At 41.1% G+C, this 24,845-nt stretch overlaps 1 protein-coding gene across 7 annotated transcripts in view; it reads right to left on the bottom strand.

Annotated features, from left to right (window-relative positions):
• The window catches only part of psidin (phagocyte signaling impaired), a 95,142-nt gene that overhangs the window by 8,097 nt on the left and 62,200 nt on the right, over window positions 1–24,845 (bottom strand). For 6 of the 7 annotated variants that reach the window (XM_076199556.1, XM_076199557.1, XM_076199559.1 and 3 more), the window contains 7 exons: window positions 23,584–23,753; window positions 21,982–22,125; window positions 9,625–9,758; window positions 8,469–8,621; window positions 3,224–3,344; window positions 2,953–3,076; window positions 2,669–2,832 (listed from right to left, as the gene is read on the bottom strand). In XM_076199556.1, coding sequence (XP_076055671.1) covers window positions 2,669–2,832; window positions 2,953–3,076; window positions 3,224–3,344; window positions 8,469–8,621; window positions 9,625–9,758; window positions 21,982–22,125; window positions 23,584–23,753 — 1,010 coding nt within the window. Of the gene's footprint in view, window positions 1–1,555; window positions 1,770–2,668; window positions 2,833–2,952; window positions 3,077–3,223; window positions 3,345–8,468; window positions 8,622–9,624; window positions 9,759–21,981; window positions 22,126–23,583; window positions 23,754–24,845 lie in introns of all 7 variants that reach the window. The other variant, XR_012967205.1, reaches the window with a different exon arrangement.

Below are 24,845 nucleotides of genomic sequence, written 5' to 3'. Positions count from 1 at the left end.
TTTTCCCTTGTAAAGTGGAACTATACAGGCACTCCTCCAGTCCTCCGGCACTCTACCCTCTCTCCAGCAAACATTAAATAGCCTCACCAGCCAGTCCACCATCACTGTACCTCCTTTTTTTAGACATTCTGCATGGCATCTATACAGACCAGGTGCTTTACCTGCTTTCATCATCTTATTTCTCCTCCATTCTCCTCACTCATCACTCTCATTTTCATAGCATTTCCCACTGCAACTATCTTTCCCTCCTTATCCTCCTTCACATAGCAACTCCTAAAATATTCTGCCCATCTTCCCCTTACTGCCTTCTCTTCCATTATCATCTCTCCATCTGCACCTTTTACCTTTTCTTCTCTACTTGATTCGCCTCCTCTTCCTCTCTTAATTTCTTTCCAAAATATCTTTTTATTACTTTCAAAATTTTCTGTCATACTCTTACCCCACTTCACATCTGCTCTCCTCTTTGCCTCCTTTACCTTTTGCTTTACTTCTCTTTTCTTTTCTTTGTACCTCTCATATGACTCCCTCATCCTATTTTGTAACCAATCTGTGAAAGCTCGCTTCTTCTCTTCTACAACCTTCTTTGTTTCCTCATCCCACCATTCACTACCCTTCCTTCTATTTCCTCCTGTCCTTCTTGTTCCACACACCATCCTTGCACACTTTATGACTCCCTCCTTGAACCATCCCCATTCCTCCTCCACACCTAGCTCTACTCTATCCTTCACTCCCTCCCACTCCTCCTTCAGCTTCTTCTTGTACTCCTTCTCCTTTTCCTTTTCATTTAAAGAGTTCACTCTAAGCACCTCCCTACCTTTTGTCCCTTTCCTCTTTCTCCATCTATCCTCCACTCTCAACTTACCTTCCACCAAAAAATGATCTGATATTCCCCCACCCTCTCCCCTTAGCACATGTACATCCTTAACTCTTCCTATCATAGTCCTATTTAGCACTACATAATCCATCAACGCTCTATCTACCACCCTTCCATCCACCACCCTCTCCCATGTGTACTTATGCTTGGCTTTCTTCCGAAACACTGTATTTGCTATCATCAACTCTCTTTCTAGACATATTTCCACCATCAACTCCAGATATAGAAGTGATGAAGAATCATTGAGACTAGATTTAATATTTACATCAGAACCTGAAATTGTGGATAAAATTGAATACAAGACACCATTTGGGAAGAGTGATCACATATTAATAGAGTTTGAACTAAAGGAGGAAATATAGAGAGAAATGAGAAATACAGAAAAGGAAGACTGATGTATAACAAAATGGACTTTGGGAAACTTAAGATTTTTTTTTCAAAATGTGAGTTGGGAAAATGTCTGAGAAATGTTGTACGGATTATTGGGTAGGGATTGAAAGGGAGTTGTTGTCGTTCCCTAGAATGTCTGTCCGAGCAGTCCCGTCTCCCCAAGGAATGCCACAGCCGAAACTGGGTTTTCCCACAAATCCTTTATAGAGTGTATGTTGTGTTGTTTGCGTACATGATTGTGTATAATGCAGTCTTCCATTATGTGTTGTATGGTATGGGGTGAAATGTTACATCCTGGGCAGCTGTTCACAATGCGGTTATCCAGCCTCTTCTGGTAGCTTAGAAGTGCTGGGTGGTGGCCGCACCGCAGTCTGGCCAGGTGGACTCTGTCCTTTCGTGGGAGAGAGGATTAGGTCCTGGAGCCGCAGCATCTACGTCGTGGGACCACCCCCCAACCCCAAGAGTTGGGGGGCCAAACGGCGGCAACCAGCCCTGGCCACCGGCTCTACGCAGGTGGAAAGGGAGTTGGGAGACAGGGTTGATAAAACAATATCGGGATGGTTTGGACACATGCAAAGAATGAGTGAAGAAAGATTAGTAAGGTTTGGAAGGCAGAGTGAACATGAAGGGGCAACCAAGGATAAGATGGATGGGTGAGTGGAGAATGGTTGTGTATGGATAATGCTGTGATGCATGGGAGGGAGTGGGGCAGAGTGTGTGTGAATGATATTGTGATGCAGCCTGAAGTGATTTTTTTTCCTATCTTCTCTTTTTCTGAATGAGGGGGCGGGGTTTGCCAATTAAATGAAGCGGTCTTACTATGGATGTGCTGCTTCTTACTACATTGCTTCTGACCCATGGCAGTGGGCAAGATGCAAGGATGACTCATCCAGAAGCCAAGAAAAGAGGGAGGGAGGGGTGAATGGGAGTGGGGGATGAAATGGGTGGGAGTGGATTTATGCCTTTAACTTTGACTACTTCTCTTGTGCTGGGGAAAAAGCCCTTGGTATATGTATGCATACACAATATCAACTACATTTCATGCACTAATCCCTACAACTGCATCACTGTAAGAAATATTTTCCTTGGATATATATTCCCTAAATATAAAATAATAGGGGTGAGTTGAGAATTGCTTTGTATAGATTATACTGTGATGCAAGGAAGGGAGAGGTTATGCTGTGGATGTGGTGTATCTTGCTGCATTGCTTCTGACCCAGGGCAGTGGGCAGGATACAGAGATGACCTGTCATCCCTGAGGAGCTAAGATGAGAGGGAGGAAAGTGTGCTGGATGGGAGTGGGTGCTTGCCTTTTGACTTGACTGCCTCCCTTGTAAGGGGGAAATAGCCCTTGGTATATATATATATATAAATATAAAATTAAGTCAAGCCACATCTTCTTACCTGAAGCAAGTGTGAAAGGAATGCAAGTGCTTGGCTGTTGACATCAGGAGTGGCTTCTGTACTACAAGTAATGATAGCGTCAAGGTGGGACGAATGTTGCCCAATGAGCATCTCCATACTTAGACTGCTCTGCTTCACTGACTCCCGCGTCAAATTGTCTAGACCTGCAAGGTCAAACAGGTTTACCATTAAACCCTTTATAAATGCCAAGATATAGATCACAAACATTTCATTTCCCTTATCTTCTGGAAGTAGAAATTGAAGTTTTGCTGGTCAGTCATTACCTTGCACATCCTGAGCTCCAACACAAATATGTTGGACAAGCTGGACATGCTTGATGATAACAGGCACAAAGCCTCCCTTCATGTACAGGTACACACGAGGTGAATCAGGTCCTTGCAAGGGATACTGCAACAGATGCAACACACATTGATAAATAAATAAAAAATAAAGAATAAAAGATTATGTTCAAACAAGGTAAGGTGGACAGTGGTAATTCAGGATTGAGCTTAATTAAAGGGAAAAAAAAGTTCATGCAATTTTTGTTTGGCTCACCTTTGGTGCCTTGCCATCACAATATTTGTTGCACAATTCATTCTCCTTCTCCAGTTTCGCTAACAAGTCCTTCAGTAACCCGTAGTCGCCATTTTCACTAGTCTCCCCATTCATGCAACCACTGAAAATACATTAAACACATAGTTATGGTGACAATTTTAAAGTAATATCATATGGAAGTGATGATTATGTGTGTGACTGAAGAGGGGTGGCAGCTGCATCCCTTTCAAAGCCTTCACAAACTACTTTGTCTTTTATCGTAACCCACATCGCAGCTGCACTTCTTGAAGAAAAAGGAGTTCCTTTAAACTATGTAAATATAGTACATCACTCAATGTAGGTCAAAGTTGTAGTCATTTTTTGGTTAGCCTGTAGTGTCAGGGGGTATGACACTGGAGTTACAGAGAAAACTAATCACCCAAAACTGCACATTCTAAACACACATAAATTGGGAAATACCTGTCTGCGAAAGATCACCATACCATCTCTCATTCCTCTGCCACCCTCGTGTTTTCATAGCCTCAGGATAGCACGACACTCATATTATATTATAATTTATTTTATATTATTTGTTTTTGTTTTGTTATCATTTGTCTGTTTGATTTTCATTTATTATTAGTCATATGTCAATTTATTATTATTTACTATTTACCTGTTTGTTTATTATTTAACTATACCTATGCATTTATTTATGTATTTTATTTGTTATTTACATTATTATAGTTTTTATTTATTATTTTATCATTATGATTTTTTTTTTGCATCCGACCTAGATATGGACCAAAAGGTCTCCTGTCGGCATGCTCCGCCTTTGTAATCCCTCTAAGACTCCTGCCAGAGGTCTTCTGCCCTAGATATGTTGTGGTCAAGTCAATGTGCTGCCAGTACTGGGCAGCCTAGCAAAGTAGACATGTAGGTCAGGGTAGCAAGCAACTACACCTGAGTTTAAGAAAGTAAAACACACTGTAGCCATGTTACATGAACTACGGATATAAGGCCTCGTTGAAGTAATTGAGAAAGTAAGGACACTGTAACATTGGAAGTCATAAAGAAGATGCATATATCATAGTACCCATGTGCAGTCACAAGCAAAAGTTTTGACCCATGCTACAGTTCTCACATCAATACAATTTTTTTTTTTTTTTTTTTTTTTTTTTTTTAATATTATACATTTTCCTATGTAGTATTTAGCTTTAGATTGGGAGGGGGGGTTTTGTGTTGGGATAATACAGCATTTTGATGCAGCCCAAAAGGATTTCTTTCTGTCTTCTCTATTTTCTACATGAGATGAAGGGGATGGGGTCACCAATCAAATAAAGCAGCCTTGCTGTGGATATGGTGTGGCTTGCTACATTGCTTCTGACCCAGGCTAGTGGACAAGATGCAGGGATAACCCTTCATCGTGGATAGGAGTGAAATGGGTGGGAGAGGGTGCATGCCTTTTGACTTGGCTACCTCCCGTATATGGGGGGGGGGAAAACCCCTTAGTGTAGAAAGTTGAAGGTAAATGTGGGTAAAAGTAAGGTAATGAGATGTGCAAGGGAAAAGGATATCAGCTCTTTGGAAGTAAGTCTTAACCCCTTCCATACGGTGCCGCACACGTAGGCGTCATGAGGAGCAAGTGGATTCGCGACGCTGCCATATCGGCGTCTTGATTGTATTTATTGTAGTCGCCCCTGTGTTTTTACATTCTCCCAAATGCGCCCTTAATCCCATTCTCTGTGGTTTTCAAAATTCGCGGGTGAAAGAGAGAACGATCGATATAAGCGGCGACTATATTTTATGATGCGAATATTATTTCGTTACGTCGTACGGCTGGCATTGGCTGCTGCCCGCGAGATTTAAGTCCCGTATTGAAGTGGTTAAGGAGAGTGCCAGGAGGATGTGGATAGCTTTAGGTAATTGGGGTTGCATGTGACAGGAAAGAGAGGAATGGAGATGGAAGTAAATAATGGACTGAGAGAAGCAAGTAAATGCCTTGGGGGATTAAAAAGTGTAACGAGAAAGAGGCATTTAGGAATGGATGCAGAGTAGACTATATGAAGAGGTTATTGTGCCAAAAGCACTGTATGGAGCCGAGACCTAGAATTTAAGACAGGCAGAGAGGAAGTATTTCAGATGTGTTTGAGATGAAATGTCTGAGAGGTATGGTAGGGATTACAAGGTTGGATAGAGTGAGAAAAGAGGAGGTGAGGAGGAGAGCTGGGGTAGAAAAGGAGATGGCAGAATTGGGGCGATTTGGACACATGAAAAGAATGAGTGCAGAAAGATTGGTAAAACAAGGTGCGGAAGGCACAGGTGGGGGGAGTGAACTTGAGGGGATGACCAAGGATGAGATGGATGGATGGGGTGAAAGGGGCATTGATCAAGAGGAAGTCTTTTGAGTAAGGAAGGTAGAAGGCAAGAGTGGAGAATGGCTGTGTATAAACGATACTGTGATGCAAGGAGGGGAGGTGTGTGTGTGTGGGGGGGGGGGCAGGGAGTGGTTATGCATGAATGATATTTTGATGCAACCCAAAGTTCTCCCCATCATCTTTTTCTTCTGCATGAGGGGACAGAAGGAGGGGGTTGCCAATTAAGTGAATTGGCCTTGCTGTATTGTTGGTTGACAGGATATAGGCATGACCCATCATCCATGAGAAGCTAAGATGAAATGGAGGAAAAGATGGTGGATAGAGGTGGAATAGGAAAAATGACCTTGATATACAGATAGACAGACATATGTAGATAGTATTTAGCTTACAGTTAGGTTATTTTCTGGAATATGAAAATATAACATGTACATACATATACCAAGGCTTTTTTCCCCCTTAGAAGGGAGGTAGCCAAAAAGAAAAAGGCATAAAATCATTCCCACCCATTCCACCCTAAATACACTCCACTCCCCTCCACCCTCCCTCTCATCTTAGCACCTCCTGGATGATGGGTCATCCCTGCACCTTGTCCACTGCCCTGGGTCAGAGGCAGTGTCGCATGTCACAGCACATCCACAGCAAGGCCGCTTCATTAAATCGGCGACCCCCCTCTCCGTCCCCCCATGCATAAAGGAGAAGACTGGGAGAAATCCCTTCAGGCTGCATCAAATTTTGCTCACACATACTACCTCACCCCCCATCCCCCCACCCATTCCACCTCATGCATCACACATCATCCATATACAACCATTCTTCATTAACCCCTGTCATCTGTCATCTCCTGTCCTTCAACAGACATTTCCCTCTTCCCCAAAGCCCCCTTCACCCCATCCATCCATCTCATCCTAGGACATCCCTCATGTTCACTCCCTCCACATCTGCCTTCCATACCTCTTTTACTAGTCTTTCTTCACTCATTCTTTCCATGTGTCCAAACCATCCTAATACTCTTTCATCAACCCTATCTCCCAACACCCTTTCCACCCCGGTTCTCCTCCTCACCTCCTCATTTCTCACTCTATCTAGCCTAGTAACACCCATCATACTTCTCAGACACCTCATCTCAAACACATTCAAACTCCTTCTCTCTTCCTCTCTTATGTTCCATGTTTCTGCTCCATACAGTGCTGTTGGCACAATCACTCCTTCATACAGTCTCCTCTTAGCATCCATTCCCAGATGTCTATTCCTCATTACACTTTTTAATCCACCAAGGCATTTACTCGCTTCTCTCAATCTACATTTTACCTCCACCTTTACTGCACCTTTTCCTGCCACATTTGCACCCAAGTATCTAAAACTATCCACTTCCTCCAGTCACTCTCCCTTAATGCTCACTTCCAGTCTGCTGCCACCTTCACCCCTTGTACATCTCATCACCTTACTTTTACCCACATTTATCTTTAGCTTTCTTCTTTCACGCACTCTCCCAAAATCTGTCACCAACTTCCTCAATCCCTCCTCCGACCCTGCCACAAGTGCAGTGCTGTCTGCACACAACAGCTGGCTCACCTCCCACTTTCTCCATTTTCTTTAAACACCTCCAATCCCTGACCCACCACCCTTGCATTTACCTCTCGCACCACCCCATCCATGTACAAGTTAATAGCCAGGGCGACATAACACATCCCTGACGAAGTCCCACCTTTACCTCGAACCACTCACTCTCTCCATTTCTAATCTTGACGCATGCTCTACTATTCTCATAAAAACTCTTGACAGCTCTTAGAAGCTTTCCCCCTATCCCGTATATCTGTAAAACCTCCCATAGTGCCTCCCTGCCTACCCTGTCGTAAGCCTTTTCCAGATCCATAAAAGCCCAAAACACATCCTTCCCCTTTCCTATAGCTTTCTCACATATCTGTCTTACCACAAAAATCTGATCTACACAACCTCTACCCGTCCTAAATCCACACTGTTCCTCTCCTAATCCTCTCAATCAAGATCCTCCCATAAGCCTTCCCAACTACACTTAACAAGCTAATCCCTCTGAAACTACTACATTCACACTTGTCCCCTTTTCCCTTGTAAAGTGGAACTATTCAGGCACTCCTCCAGTATTCTACCCTCTCTCCAGCAAACATTAAAAAGCCTCACCAGCCAGTCCACCATCACTGTACCTCCTTTTTTAAGACATTCTGCATGGCATCCATCCAGACCAGGTGCCTTACCTGCTTTCATCATCTTAACAACTGCCTTCACTTCATCCTTCCTTATTTCTCCTCCATTTTCCTCACTCATCATGGTCATTTTCTTAGCATTTCTCACTGCAGCTATCTTTCCCTCCCTATCCTCCTTCACATTTAGCAACTCCCTAAAATATTCTACCCATCTTCCCTTTACTGCCTTCTCTTCCCTTATCATCTCTCCATCTGCACCTTTTACCTTTTCTTCTCTACTTGATTTGCCTCCTCTTCCTCTCTTAATATCTTTCCAAAAAGAAAAGAAAGAAAAAAGAAAAAAAGAAAATAAATAAATAAATAAATAAATAAATCATGTTGATGATGTGAGAACACATGGGACAAAAAACTTAGGCTCAAGACTCTATCTATTGGGCTTAGAATCTAAAACCAAGTTATACTTTAGAGTCACCTAGAAAACACAGCAAATAACAAGCACTGCCACTATGCACTACAGGCCTGATGATGATGATGTCTTCATCTTTCATTTTGTCTAGCAGGCACAATCAATTACTACTATTCATTAAGTTAAGATTACTGCCAAAATGGCTCTTAAGCATAGTAAATTCATTCCAATTCAAAGATCATGGGGACCTCAAGCCCCAGACCTATGCTTTCTCTGTAAAGACTTCTTACCAGTTACATCATTACCTGTTCTCCTTATTACTTGAAGTCTGATCGGCATTGTTTGTTATTAAAGTCAGCTTGGTTGCCGCCCCAATAGTCCTGAGGATCAGATTACGTAACTTAAGCATAGCCACCTCAGCAGTGAAACTTTCTTCCCTCTCACTCTCCTGCAAGCATCTGCAAATGGGAAAAAATGCTTCAGTACATCATACTTCACCTACATGCATTCAAAATACGAGTTTTTTTTTTTTTTTTTTTTTTTAAGGATTATATCATATGGTGCCCTTGCACAATCTTAACTACCAAAAGCCCATCCCTCTTATCTGGAGAATGGGTGTGTCAAAGCATATTTTCTTTATACACAAATATACCAAAGGTTTTCTCCCCCACACAAGGGAGGTAGCCAAAGTCAAAGGGATAATCCACTCCCACCCATTTCATCACTACATTCTCCACTCCCATTCACCACCCCTCCCTCAACTCTTTTCTTGGCTCCTCTTGGATGACATATCATCCCTGCATCTTGCCCACTGCCCTGGGTCAGAAGCATTGTAGCAAGAAACAGCACATCCACAGCAAGGCTGCTTCATTTAATCAGTGACCCCCCTCTCCATTCCCTCATGCAGAAAATGAGAAGAGGGGAGAAATCCCTTTGGGCTGCATCAAAATATCATTCACACATACTCCCTCACCCCATATCCCCCACCCACTTCCATGCATCACAGAATCATCCATACACAACCATTCTCCACTCACCCCTATCTTCTGTCTTCTCCCTTCCTTCCTCAACAGACATTCCCCTCTATCTCAATGCCCCCTTTTACTCCATCCATCCATCTCATCTTTGGTGCCCCCCTTATGTTCACTCCATCCATCTCTGCCCTCCAAACCTCTTTTTACTAATCTTTCTTCGCTCATTCTTTCCATATGTCCCAACCATCACAATACTCTTTCTTGGCTCCTGGATGATGAGCCATCCCTGCTCCAACTCCAAACCCCCTGCTGCACTGCCTTTGCCCCAAGCAGTGTGACAGGGGATACAGTCATCTTTCATCACCAAGGTGCTGAGTAGGGAGGGGTGGTTGTTTGGGTTTCATTTGTTTATATTGCAAGTATGCGCTTTGACTCAGCTACCCCACTTTATATGGGGGAAAGGGGTCTTGGTATATGTATTTCTCACCCGTGTTTAGGTTCCCAGGAGTTGATGACTTTTAGGTCACGGTTATCCCTGAGTGCTGACCAATCCACTTTGTCCTTGGTCGGATCAATATCCATTTGCTGGATAACTTCCAACAGTTGAACTTGGGAAGACACCTGTTAGTAATAAAAATCTTAAAGTCACCTTGATATCTAAACAAAGTACAAAAAATAAACAAGTAAATAGATGAATAAATAAGTAAATAAATGGTATATTGGTGTAATAATAAAACTATTACACTTGAAAAAGTGCAGTCTAGTAACAAATGCGACTAATTCTGATTGACATGGGGATGCAATAGAAATAAAAGTTATTCTTTAAAGGATGCCAGTAACCAATATTCAAATAATAACTGGTGGCTTGAGTTTCACTTCACTGGATATTTACAGCTCCACAGTGGCCTGCAAAGGTCCTTGAGGCCTAAAATGGATCTCTCTGGAAAGAAATACTGAATTGTTCTTTGGATTTTATTAGTGTGGGACTGTTTCTTTGTCACCAGTTTATGTCAGAGGAAAGCAACTACCAACTGTCAGGTCTCCTTGTGTGAAAAGGTGGAGGAATTACAGTAAAAGCTGACAGAGAGAGATCATAGGCACATTCTGGAGACCAAGAGTCAGTCCCTATTCTTTCACACACCTGTCTTGCAGGACCATCACCTGCAGGTACCCATCATTGGTCTCTCCCAACATCTAAATTCAATAACAAACAATAAAAAAAACCTCTTAAGGATACAATATCACATGGTAAGAAGATGCAAAGTATTTGATTAATATTTCTTTCATTAAATCATGACTATTCTTTTGTTATGATCACTGAGCCTGTAAACAAACATACATCTAGGTAGTACAGTCCATACATGTAAGTTATAAGTACATAGACTGATCATTCTCTACTGGAAAAAAGTAGAGAATCCACTTTCAAAATCCATTTTTCAAAACCATTCTAAATTAAACATTAAATAACCTCACTTGTTCAACGAGTTCATAAGAGTTAATTTGTCATTCCTCCAATATTATTGGTAAATCTATGCAACACTTTTTGAAGTCAACATATTTTCAACTATTTCTATTTCCCAGTATCATCTATTGTAAGACATGTATATAGTTGGGGTGGTAAGAAAGGTAAATGTGAGAGTACTAGGCAAGAGTTTTGAACTAGTGAGAGTGCAGGGATGTTGGTAGTGAGCCAGCTGTTGTTTGCAGATGACATTGTGCTTGTAGCTGAGTCAGTATGTCAGGGGGAAAAGTTACCCCTTTAAAATTTTGGAAATACTTAGAAATTGATTCATCATCCAGCTCTAATATTTTTAATTTACTATTGTAATGATTAGAATTAATTATAAAGAAATCCATAAAAAGAACTGGATTCGTTAACAAATGATGAAAAAAAATGTTACTACGTAAACATTAAGTCCTAATCTCGCTATCGGACGAAGGGTAAAGAAAGGGCTCATTGTTTTGAACTAGTCTATCTACGTGGCATATTGGAGAAGCCACGAAAACTTCAAGACAGCCGACCCAGGCTGCTAAATCATAATCCGAAATAATCCCTTCACGAAGGTAAGAGTTAGTCAGAACCATTAACATTTAAAGAAATTTAATTGGGAAGCGGAAAAATGATCGCTTACCCGGAGGGAGCGTTGCAATCTCTATCAACTGAATCAGTGTTGATCGGAACCTATGGTATTTTGATGTATTGATATGTCTGTCGCGTTTCGCCGCGATAGAATGGTGGCAGCGTGTTCGGATTCCTTAGCTTTATGCTATTGATTCCATCTTACCCACGAGACCTAATTACAGTAAATATGGTCACATAGTGTAGTAGTAGAAAATTCTTTATTTTTTTCTTGAGCTTGATCTTTGTCATGATTTATACTTTGCATGTCTCAAGTATTGTTATTGAACAGATATGTCTTATGTTAGATATTCACCTTTCTAAGATTTTTTTTTAGTGATTAAAGCGCACTAGGAAACATGATGCCTAATGATGTGGATGACTCCTTTACGGAGTTAATTCAATTGGAAAATGAGGTCCAACAAGCGGTAACAGAAACACAAAACCTTACACAGTCCCACCAGGGAGTGTGTTCACAGGTAAGGGATTTAAAACAACAGATTAACAATATGGACAGGGAGATGTCTCATCTACAGGGGACAATGCAACATTTAATACAAATGCATAATAACGCACAACCACCAGGAACACCAACACCACATGCACCTCACAACCCATACAACCCCTCTGCAGGTGGACCCCTCAATGCTGTAACAGGGGCACCGCAACCCAGACCCCAGGACCATCCCTTAGCAGGATGGTGAATCAAATCTGTTCCTAGTTGTAAGATTTACTATTTTTGTACTTTTATACTTGCTTGTAACTTTTGTGTAGTACCATAGAATTAGTCAAAGTAGATATTCCTCTAGGTTTAAGTTGGAGGAAAAGAAGCTTGCAATGGAAATTTTGTAATGTGTCACAGAGACTTGTCATAAATGTGAATGTTTTAGTGGTATTATGGATCTTGTCTTAAGTCTTGCTCTTGTGGTACCTGGTTGGTACATTTCTTAGGATGGAGTGCGCCCCTTTCCAAACCCCTTTGAAACTCAATTTTTAAGAGTTGTTTCTGGCAAGGAAGTCTGGACGGATAGTCATTAGGACGCCTAGATAAGAGCCAAGTTTGTCTTCTTAAATGGAGAAGCTCTTTTGAGGTAGAGTGCCGTGATCTCCTGTGTAAGTGGAGTCAATCCAACCCCAGCATTAGGCCAGGCAAAGCTACTAGGAAAGCAGTTTGAATGCACACCTATAGGGTAGTGTCCCCATTTAAGTGCTCCAATATATCCATGTTTTATGTTGTTACAAGAGTAAATTTTTTTTTGTGTGCTAGACTGAGTTTGTTAGACAAAGATCTATATTCCACTGGAGCAGACACATAGTAAGGGTTAGGCCAGCCCATGACGGAGAGTGACTTGATATTAGAGTGGACATGAATCAATTTTTCCCCAAGGGAAAAGCTATGTCAGGGGGAAAAGTTACCCCTTTAAAATTTTGGAAATACTTAGAAATTGATTCATCATCCAGCTCTAATATTTTTAATTTACTATTGTAATGATTAGAATTAATTATAAAGAAATCCATAAAAAGAACTGGATTCGTTAACAAATGATGAAAAAAAAAATGTTACTACGTAAACATTAAGTCCTAATCTCGCTATCGGACGAAGGGTAAAGAAAGGGCTCATTGTTTTGAACTAGTCTAGCTACGTGGCATATTAGAGAAGCCACGAAAACTTCAAGACAGCCGACCCAGGCTGCTAAATCATAATCCGAAATAATCCCTTCACGAAGGTAAGAGTTAGTCAGAACCATTAATTAACATTTAAAGAAATTTAATTGGGAAGCCCTTGTCCAATAGAAGAGTGAGGGGAATGAGACGATAGAGGGGAATGCAAGTCGAATGCTAGCAATAACTCCCTTGGAGTGTTGCTACGTATTTGAATAACCCTTTACGTTCTCATAACTAGGTTATATATTTTTTTAAATATGTATCAAACCCAATTCTCATTTATAGTCAGTTTTGAGGTCTTAAGGTGTCATGACATAACTACGGTATAGGGGGTTAGCCCTAGCCTACCTAACCTAACCTAAAATAATTTGTAAACTTTAAGTAGGGTAATTTAAAGATTTCTGAAGAGGCGTTTCCTATGTTATATTTCAGGAAGAGGCATATTAACCTCTTGTTACCTCCCTATAGTCTCGTAAGGTTTTATTCTGCCTCACAAATCTTTCAGTTACCCTACGCCATTTCTTATTGATGTAGTAGTGTTTCTGAAGACGGGTTATAAAATTTTACAGGGAACCAGTCCTGGAGTAAAATGTACTATTGAAAGGGAACACAAGTTTGCAACACCCCCCCCCCCCCACCTTCCCTGGTGTGGGAAGTTTATGGAAGTTCTGGAAGAATAAATACAGAGAAAAGATCGAGTTTCCTTTCAACCAAGAATGGAAAAGTGGACTAGGACCCACTTACCCAATCCCCATGTCCTACCAGACGACTAATCTGCGGTCCAGTACCAACCCTCATCCTTCGGTTTGTGTGTCATTGACACAAGGAGCAGCGGAAAAATGATCGCTTACCCGGAGGGAGCGTTGCAATCTCTATCAACTGAATCAGTGTTGATCGGAACCTATGGTATTTTGATGTATTGATATGTCTGTCGCGTTTCGCCGCGATAAGTAGATGGATGATCAAGTTCAGGAGGGCAAGTGAAAGGAGTAATAATAATAATATGATATGATTTAACATCACAAACTCCTCCCACTGAAAGGCTAGGATGGTGCCCCTTACAGAGGACTTTGTAGCATGGAATTTAATTAACCATGCCCTTGGTTCAACTTTGCTGGCAGTAGGATTCGAACCACCATCCCTTCAACCTTCACTGCAAAAAACAATGCTCTAACCCACTCAGCCACAATATATATAAATATATATACAAACACAAACACACCCAGGGCTTCTTCCCCCTTATAAGGGAGGTATCCAGTCAAGGCACACACCCACTCCCACCCATTCCACTCCCATCCACCACCCTTGTTTCCCTCTCATCTTAGCTCCTCACGGATGACAAGTCATACCCGTCTCCTGCCCACTGCCCAGGTCAGAAGCAATGCAGCAAGACACAGTACATCCACAGCAGGGCCACTTCACTTACACAGTGACCCTCCATCCTTGTCCCCTCATGTGGAAAATAGAGAAGACAGGGAGCAATCCCTTTGGGCTGTGTCAAAATATCATCCATATATCCTACCATTTTCCACCCAATCCTATACCCTGCCTTCTCCCTTCCGTACTCAACAAAAATCGCCTCTTGCTCAAATCCCCTTTCACCCCATCCATCTCATCCTCAGTCATCCCCTCAAGTTTACTCCATCCACCTCTGCTTTCCACACCTATTCCATTAATATTTCTTCACTCATTCTTTCCATGTGGCCAAAGAATCCCAATAATCTTTCATCAGTAATAACTACCAGCTCCCTATCCACCCCTGCTCTCCTCACCTAATTTTTCACTCTATCCAACCTTGTAACCCCTACCATAATTCTCAGACACTTCATTGCAAACACATTTAAACTTCTCCTTTCTCCCTCTCTTACAATTCAAACCTCTACTCCATACAGTGTCCTAGGTACAATCACTCATTCATATAATTTTCTCTTTGCATCCATTCCCAGATGCCTATTTCTCGTGACACTTTTCAACACCCCCCCAAGAGACTTATTTGCTTCTCTCAATCTACAGTTTACCTCCACCCCCTCCTCCCTTTTCCATCACATGCAACCCCAAATACAACCTATCCTCTAATAAAAATATTAATACTAATAATGCTAATAATAATAATTACTATTATTTCTCTACATCCCATATGCTTCTTCACTGATATATGGGAAATCTATTACCAAGGGCTTTCGCCCCATTTCACTTCCACCCACCACCCTGGAAGGTATAAGGGAGGTAACTAATAATACATACATATACCAAGGGCTTCTTCCACCCTTTTCATCCCCACTCACTCCACTCCCATTCACCATCCCTCCCTTTTTTCTTGGCTTTTCCTGGATGATAGGTCATCGCTGCATCTCACCCAATGCCCTGGGTTAGAAGCAATGCAGCAAGACACAGCACATCCACAACAAAGCTGCTTCATTGAATCAATGACTCCCTCATGCAGAAAAAAGAAGGGGAGAAATCCCTTTGGGTAGCATCAAAATATCATTCGTTCATACTCCTTCTACCACCCCCATCATATGTTCCTCACTATTACCACCAGTATCTCGTTCATCAATACCCCTAAATGACACCTTATCATTCTCATAAAAATGCAGACAATATCGAGCCCAATGGTAATGCAAATCACATATCACACATTGTGAAACTTGGCCATCACGATCCAGAAGATTGAGTCTTCGATTAGTCCCTTGGTCACTCAAGTCACCTTGTGCTGACATAACTGTTCCTCTTCCTCTTCTTTGAAATCTGTATCTCTGATGATCTATGTGGTTGTCCATAGGTGACATAATGAGACCTTTTTTTTATCACCATAAAAGACAGACTCCGCTTTGATGCTTGAGGGACACTCTGCACCTATGTCCACATCTGACTCCTGGGTTGAGTGCACATTCAATTGCTGACCAAGGACACATTTTAAAGTAGATTTCATATTAGTATATTTGATTTTGGAGATCATTGGCATCACACAATTTGAGTCTCACACTAAGCCAAGTTACTTGAAGCAAGCATAAAAGCCATCACAGAGTCCAGTAGTGTCATTCCTTCCTGTGTAAAGTATCTATGTTCAATCTCACTCACATATTCAATAATATTCTTGTTATTTCTTTTGAAATTATATAAATTATGAAACACTGCAAACTGACATCGACCTTTATCAGGCAAGAACAAAATGTCCAGTTTCTCAATAATGCTCTTTACACCATTTTCACTCTTCAGAACTGTTAATTCGGCCAGTTAAAGATACATATATGGCTAGTGCCTGCTTATCTTTCGTTAAATCAGTTAACTCACACCATATGCTTATATCCTTTCTCCAATTTTCATATTCAGATTCTACACTGCTTCTGACCCAGGGCAATGGACAGGATGCAGATATGACCCATCATCCAGGAGGTGCCAAGATAAGAGGGAGGGAAGAGGGTGGAGGGGAGTGGAGTATGTAGGGGATAGAATGGGTGGGAGTGGTTTCTATGCCTTTGTTTTTTGGCTACCTCCTGTGTAAGGGGGAAAAAGCCTTTGGTATATATATGTATATTCAGATTCATTATCAAATTTAGGAAGGCACTTAAAAGAGACCATAACTACACTCTGCTACCAGTATTAGACTAAACTTGCTCCATTCCCCCACTTCCTTTATACTGGGGACCCAGCACTCCACATAGTAGCTCAACAACACTGCCACATGGTGTCTGTTCACTGAACCACACAAATCCAATATGGCTGCCCTCAGCTAAATGACAACAATGAACATTCCAACATTTATATTTTGTAATGCATGTATTGTGATGCATCATCGTACATCAGGCAACCTGATGTGAGCACAAACATTTTACTTGTATTAAAGAGGTTAAGGGGGTACGCGACACCTGGGGGGGGGGTGAATTTGGTCAAGATATACCATTTTTCAAAATGTTTGTATACCATTTAGAAATAAATCCCAACAAATAATTTTCCAGCCGTGCGCAATTTAAATGTCTTGGGCAGGGTTTAAATGGACGGAGTTAAAGGCGCAACCCACACTAGAGGGAGGCGTGCCACTTAGGAGCTTCAGGTGCATTGAATAACATTGAAATTTTATTGAATTTACGCTCGCGCAATGCTTCAACGGCCAGTATGAGGGTGGAGGGGAAGGGAGGAAGGTGGAGGGATAGCTCTTGCCAACTCTGAGCTCAGCTGGACGTCAGTTACCTTCTAGCTTTGAAAGGGAGAGTACGCATGTCTCATAAGCTCTCCTGGCAATATATTACCTTAGCTAGTACCTATTACTCATTAGTACAGTCATCATGGGTAGCAAAAAGAACATCTACAATGACAAAAAAACAACAGTTAAAAATGGCAAACAGTCAAAGATGACTAGCCAAGACCTCACCACCTCTCACTCCACCACTGCCCTCACTTCCACCTCTCTCAACATCTGTAGCCAGGTCTACACCATCAAGTACTTCATTCATCTCGAATACAGCAAGAAAATTAGATATTAGTTATGAAATTGTACAGAGGGGAGATAAGAATGAACGTGAATTTATGATTGTGAAGAAGAGCAGTTTTTTGCAGTGGATAAATCCGCTTGTTAGATGCCAGTGTGGTGAGAAGATGTATGTTGAAGTGATAGGAGAATGTGGAATGGTGAAGACATTTCAGGCAGAATGCAAGTTGTGCTCTGAAAAGAGCAAATGGTGTACTTCACCAGGCATTAGAAATGAAAGTTATGAAGTACATAACAGAGTTGTGGAGGCCGGCTTACACTGTGGGGATGGTTATGTTGCAGTACAGAAAATGTGCATGGCAATGAACATGAAAATGATAAGACGTTTAGTAAACTTAGCCATCATATTATAGACCAGCATAAAGAAATATGAGGAACTCTTGGAAAAAACAAGGGAACATGTACATGCAGCATTAGAAAAGGAAGACCCAACTTTACCGGAAGTAAAAGAAGTAAAAGTTACTATCAATGGTTTGTGGAGTAAGAGAGGATTCACTTCCAAAGGCACCCACTGCTGGTTAAAATAAACCTCTTTCCAATTATTTAGATACCCCGAAGACCACCAGCAGTGAGGTTTCATATGAAGAAACCGACAAAGGTGCAAAAAAGCAAATTATATGATGGTGTCGTCTGTGCATCGCCACTATTGTGATATACTTATACTTTAGTTTTTCAGTATTTAAAGTACTTATAATTGAAATATGTTGATGATTTTTACTGTACTTACCCATTACATAATAAGAATTAAGCCATGAAAAAATCAGTCAAATTGGTGAAACTATAAGCAAGTTACAGATATATTTATATTTCAAGTCGCCATATCTCCGTTCGATATATATATATATTTTTTACTTTTTTTAATCATAAAAAATCTAAAATACATCAGATTTAGATGAAACTTACAGGGAATATTACATTTAGTAACTGCTAGGGCCAGTCATTTGAATATTTTGAATAGGATGAAAGAGTTAGGAGTAATAATGGGAACAAAACAAAACAAAAATTATTTTTCACAATTTTTGCTGGACATTAAAATTGAAATGCAAAAGTATAAAGGAAATTCTTCGATTACTCAATGACTGGCCCTAGGTGTGCCTACTGACTAATCATAGCCAAAATATAAAACAAATTGGTCCACGTATTATGATGCTGTGCACTTTTAAATGTCGTTACTGGTATACATACATGTGTACATACATCATCCTGTTTCACCTAAAATGTAGGCAACATGGATACCTATTTACCTGAGAAGTTTCAGCTCTTTACTCGAAATAGTTTAGAAAATGACCCCCAGGTGTCGCGTACCCCCTTCAGCATTGGGGATGCCGTATAATAGGAAATACAGCAAGTTTCCATAACTACAAGCGAGATATGGGTCTCCTGCAAGAGAGATCTTAGGAAATGGATTGACTGAATGATTGATTGTAGCAGGGAATGGAGGTGTAAGTGAATTATAGAATACAGCAAGTAAATGTCTACAAAGAATAAAAAAAATGTCATGAGAAATAGGTATCTGGAGTGACTGTATCTACAGCACTGTACAGAACAAAGACTTGGAATCTATAGGAGACAGAAAGGAATAGCCTAAATGTATTTGCACTGAAGAGTATGGTGGTGGTTACAAGGATGTATAGAGTTAGAAATGTGGAGGCGAGGCAAAGAGCAAAAGTGGAAAGAGCTGGCAGATAGGATTGATCAAGAATGCCAACATGATTTGGGCATGTGTAAAGAATGAGTGAAGAAAGACTTGAAAAAATAACATGGAAGGAATTAGAGGGAAGACCAAGAATGAGATGGATAACCAGGGTAAAGGGTACTGGATGCAAGAGGAGTGTCTGTCCAATGAGGAAGAGGGTAAAAAAAATAGAAGAGAACGGGATGTGGTTCTAAATGGATGAGGAAATGATGCTGCCCAAAAGGGATTTCTTTTTCTCTGTTCTGTATATTCCTCAAGTAGATGAGGTGGGGTGGTTGCTATGTAATGAAGTGGTAAAAGTAAATAAAGCTTCACTGTGACAAGGATGACATTTCATCCATAAGGAGATATGGGGGGGTCATTGCATGGATTTTTGAATGGGTGTAGGATGGGTGTTGGGTGAGTGTATGATCCAACTTGGTCACCCCCTTACAAGAGCCTCTTGGTAAATGTATGTATGTACATATCTATTTTAAAATTCACATACAATCTACAACAGACTATCCTTTGTGATAATTTCTTTTTCCACACACAAATAGTGACTAAAACCACTACATTTCTCAAAATAAAACAATAACTTTTACAAAAACTTATTTCAGCTTCATTAATCCATTCAACTCCGATGACAAGATGTCTTGTCATTTGGTCAAATAAAACAAAAAATCATAAAACACCAAAATGTTTGATCAAACACCAGAAAAATATGACGTCAGTCCTCGCTTCGCTGCGAGCGAAGCGAGGACTGACGTCATATTTTTCTGGTGTTTGATCAAACATTTTGGTGTTTTATGATTTTTTGTTTTATTTGACCAAATGACAAGACATCTTGTCATCGGAGTTGAATGGGTTAATGGGGTTATTGAATCACTCTTGGCAGCCATGACGTGAAAACATCCCAGATGTCCCATTTTGGAAAAACTACTTTGGACATTGTCTGGAGGTGTCATGCAGACTCAGACAAGAGAATTTAAGTGCAACAGAGCACCGGCCCCATGGCCAATGGTTCTACTCCCAAGAGCACCTCCCTCATCACATCCCTCATCATATTCGTCATCACTGTACAAAACCCACTTCAGATTTGAGAGACAAGAGTGGTCTTCCACCTGTAAGAAGGTAAAACATAAGTGTGTAGCAATAGTGTCAAGAGCTGTGATAAGTCCTTCCTGTAATGAGAGGCAGAAGCTGAAAACCACAACCATCATGTGGCTACTGAATTTATAGCAAATAAGTAAAGAAGAAAATTTTAACCATTTGATAAAACAATAGTCAGCAGAGTTCTAAGTGTTATAAAACTAATGAAATAATATGACTAGAGTAGATTAGGCAAGAGAAGAGATACAAATGAAATTAAATAGTTCAAATTTAATTGGAAAGTATAGAAAGAACACAGTTACGTGGACAACAATGTAAAATAAATCTCTCACTACTTTCCATAAATTAATAAAATTAGAAGAATTACAGTATTTGCTTTTCTTCCTTTATCAGTAAAAAGAATTAAACTCAACTATTAGTTTTGCTACATGTGACAAGGCACTATGCAGTCCACTTTGTACATGCTAAGCCAACTTTAAGCATAAGAAAAAGACTAAATGGCAACATCATTCAACTAACCTTGTAAAAAGGTTCACGCCTTCAAATCATCATACATACATTACTATAGACTCACATTCACAGTATCTACATCTTTATGTTCTGTTCCATTTCCATCCATGACCTGTTTTGATCTCTCCCCAACAACAAACATCAGTCATCTCCTTCTCTGGAAAGGCTACACTATTTCCATTATCTCGTGACCCACAAGGTGTTCTCTGCCGTGTTGTCACATACTGAATCAAAACATTCAGCATATACCGGAAGCTGTCCACTACTCCAAGTATGTTAACATGTAATATTCTAAATGCATATTGATTTTTTCATTAAATGGTAGGTGATATGAGTAATTGTTACACATGTAAAGAAAAGAAGAGACTTATTAAATGATGTGGCATCTCAGGTCAGGCAGCGTTGCCTCGGCTCCTGACCTAGGAATTTCTGTGGGTTTGGTGGGTTGCTGATTCACAGGTGCACAGGTCACTCATTCATCCTTTGTCAGTCATACCAGTCATACATGCAAATATAAAGAAAATGGTGTCTCCCCTGTTTTCTTTGAAGATGGTTTAGATGTAGCAACACTGCTGGTTTTGCCGGCCACATCCTATGGGTCACCAGATTATGGAAGAAGTATAGGCATGAAACCCTTTGTTGGATGCTGTTTACATAATTTGACACTTTTGCATAAAGGAAGACCAGTATTTCAATCTTTTACAATGCATTGGTAATTTGAGTTACATTCAGAATTTTCATTTATAAGTAATCCTCTTGTCAAGTCACCGATAAATAGTAATAATTGTTGCCTTAATTTTCACCAACCGGAAACCTCCTGCCCCACAGTACCTAGCAGTAGTTCTTGAAGCCTCATATAGTTCTCTTTAAGAAAAGACACAAAACTGTTGTGTGCTGTGTTGTATTAGTGGGGGACTGTTTCTTTGTCCCTGGCTTAATGTAGTAGCTGGAGATAAGCAGTTACCAGTTGTCAGTGCTCCTCATGAAAGAAATACAAAATTGACAGAGAGACCTTGGGCCTGGTCTGGAGACCAAGTGTCAGCCCCTCAGGACTGCACCTCCATAGAGAGATGAAGAAATTTACAGATTTTGAAGATGGTAAGCAGAGATGATTCCTTCTGACACCCATTCCACAAAACTACAACTCTCAGGTGCACATCAGTGGTCCCATCACCCATAAAGACCAAGACAGGTTTGCATGGAAGTGGTATGTAGTGCACACATAATCTAAACACTTGCAAAGACTAACATATACAACATTAAGAATACTTACATGGAGGGTAAGGTCGAGGAGCATTTGTTCCGCTGTTACAGTGGCAAAATGGAGGGAATTACTGAGTCGTTCGCGAAATTCTACAAATTCTGGAATCCTCGTTAAACTTCCGTATTTGTATGAAGAGATTAGTGGATCTGAAGTCTGAAAGATAGATATAAGGTATTATCAAACCTAGCTTTAATATCAAACCCCATGGGGGAAAAATCTGAAATAAATATAATTGACATACATACGTACATACATACATATACCAAAGGCTTTTTCCCCCTTACACGGGGGGTAGCCAAAAAGAAAAAGGCATAGAAATCACTCCCACCCATTTCATTTCCCATATATTCCACTCCCCTCCCTCCCTCCTATCTTGGCACCTCCTGGATGACGGGTCATCCCTGCATCCTGTCCACTGCTCTGGGTCAGAAGCAGTGTTGCAAGACAGCACATCCACGGCAAGGCCGCTTCATAAATTCGGCGACCCCCCCTCTCCGTCCCCTCATGCACGAAAGGAGAAGACAGGGAGAAATCCCTTTGGGCTGCGTCAAATTTTTTCTCATACATACTTCCTCACCCCCCATCCCCCACCCACTCCCCCTCATGCATCACAGCCTCATCTATACACAACCCTTCTCCATTCACCCCTATCTTCTGTCCTCTCCCATCCTTCCTCTACAGACATTCCTCTCTTTTGTAAAGCCCCTTTCACCCCATCCATCCATCTCATCCTAGGACGCCCCCTCATATTCACTCCTTCCACCTCCGCCTTCCTCACTTATTTTACTAATCTTTCTTCACTCATTCTTTCCATGTGTCCAAACCATCCTGATTGACAACTACATAAAAAACTTGCTGGTCTTCAACAAAAGCTGAAAATTGTTTGGAAAGTTATGGCAGATGAAGACAACACTGTCTTAAGGCACTATTACAACCTTGTTGAGTTCACAATACTTTTGTTATTTGTTAATTTTGTTATTACTTTGTACACTATCATTTAATTATCACATAAATTAAACCTAGAATTCCATAAAGAAACAAAGGAGGTACATGGCCAGGCCGAAGTGGACATTGGATGCAAGAGGTGTCTGTCAGGCAAGAGAGAGGGAGTGGAGAAGATAGGGAGTCAATGGAGAGTGGTTGTAAATGGATGAAGGGAGTGGGGAGGTCACTATAAGATAAAGTTGGTGGGCCCTGCTGTGAAGGTGCTGTGTCTTGCTGTATTGCCTCTGACCTGAGCAGCATGATGGGGTCAGGGATGATCCTTCATCCATAAGGAGTTAAGATGAGGAGGATGGGAAGAAATTAGACATCAAAGTTACAGTAAAACATGAGAACTTTCTTGAAATCCCACCAAAGATTCTCCAGTTGTCTATATGCTGCCAGTGCTGTGAGATTGGAAATGATATGTGATTGTATGTGAGGTACCCTGGATGTGACCACATTGGCTAAACCATACTGATACATCCTCAGTGTTATGTGGTGGTTGCCACAGCAAAGTCTACTTCCTTGTACTGTGTTTGTTTAGTTTAGTTTCTGAATTGTGTTTTAGCCCAGCACATGGGCAACATATTATTATTATTGATAAAAACAACCATTCACCTTACTTACATCTTTGTAGTTGGCCATGAAGAATCGTAGCGTCGCAGCGAAAATGTCTCCTGCCACACTATAGTTGGCAGAGTCAAGTGCTTGCAAAGCCAAGACATGACTTAATGTGTCCAGCTGGATGTGCTTCAGATCCAACCGCTCATATACACTATGTGAGGCATTTGAGGCACCTGATGTGAATCAAAGTTTATGATACAGATGCATATTAAGCAGTTTAGACTCACTAAACTTACAATGTAACGTTAACCCTGAATATAAAAATTTTATAGATCACTGGATGGCAATAATTGGTTTCAAAGGAATTACTGTTGAGCAAAGGGTGTTACAAGTCAAATGATATCTTTAACTCTTTCATTACTGTCATGTTCTTTCAGATGAATATTATCTTGTGGTATCAATAGTGAGAAATGAGGAGGTGAGGAGGAGAACAGGGGTAGAAAGGGGGTTGGGAGATAGGGTTGATGAAAGAGTATTAGGATGGTTTGGACACATGGAAAGAATGAGTGTAGAAAGACTAGTAAAAGAGGTATGGAAGGCAGATGTGGAGGGAATGAGCATGAAGGGACGTCCTAGGATGAGGTGGATGGATGGGGTGAAGGGGGCTTTGGGGAAGAGGGGAATGTCTGTTGAGGAAGGACAGGAGAGGACAGAAGACAGAGGTGAATGGAGAATGGTTGTATATGGATGATGTTGTGATGCATGAGGTGGAATGGGTGAGGGGATGGGGGGTGAGGTAGTATGTGTGAGCAAATGTTGACGCAGCCCGAAGGGATTTCTCCCTGTCTTCTTTATGCATGGGGGGACAGAGAGGGGGGGTCGCCGATTTAATGAAGCGGCCTTGCTGTGGATGTGCTGTGTCTTGCGACACTGCTTCTGACCCAGGGCAGTGGACAAGGTGCAGGGATGACCCGTCATCCAGGAGGTGCTCAGATGAGAGGGAGGGTGGAGGGGTGTGGAGTGTATTCAGGGATGGAATGGGTGGGAATGATTTTATGCCTTTTCCTTTTTGTCTACCTCCCTTGAAAGGGAGAAAAAGCCTTGGTATATGTATGTATGTATCAATAGGGGGTGGCAGTTCAAATCCTGCTGACAGCGAAGTTGAACCAAGGACATGATTCATTAAATTCCATGCTACAAAGTCTGTAAAAGGCACTGTCCTAGCCTTCCGATGGGAGGAGTTTGTGACATTAAACCATATCATATCAATGCTACATACACCAAGGCTTTTTCCCCCTTACAAGGGAGGTAGCCAAAAAAGAAAA

This window comes from Oratosquilla oratoria, chromosome 16 (assembly GCF_046742065.1).
Source record: "Oratosquilla oratoria isolate Oo_2021 chromosome 16, ASM4674206v1, whole genome shotgun sequence".
Lineage (NCBI taxonomy): Eukaryota > Metazoa > Arthropoda > Malacostraca > Stomatopoda > Squillidae > Oratosquilla > Oratosquilla oratoria.
This window is presented reverse-complemented; position numbering and strand designations above follow the sequence as displayed.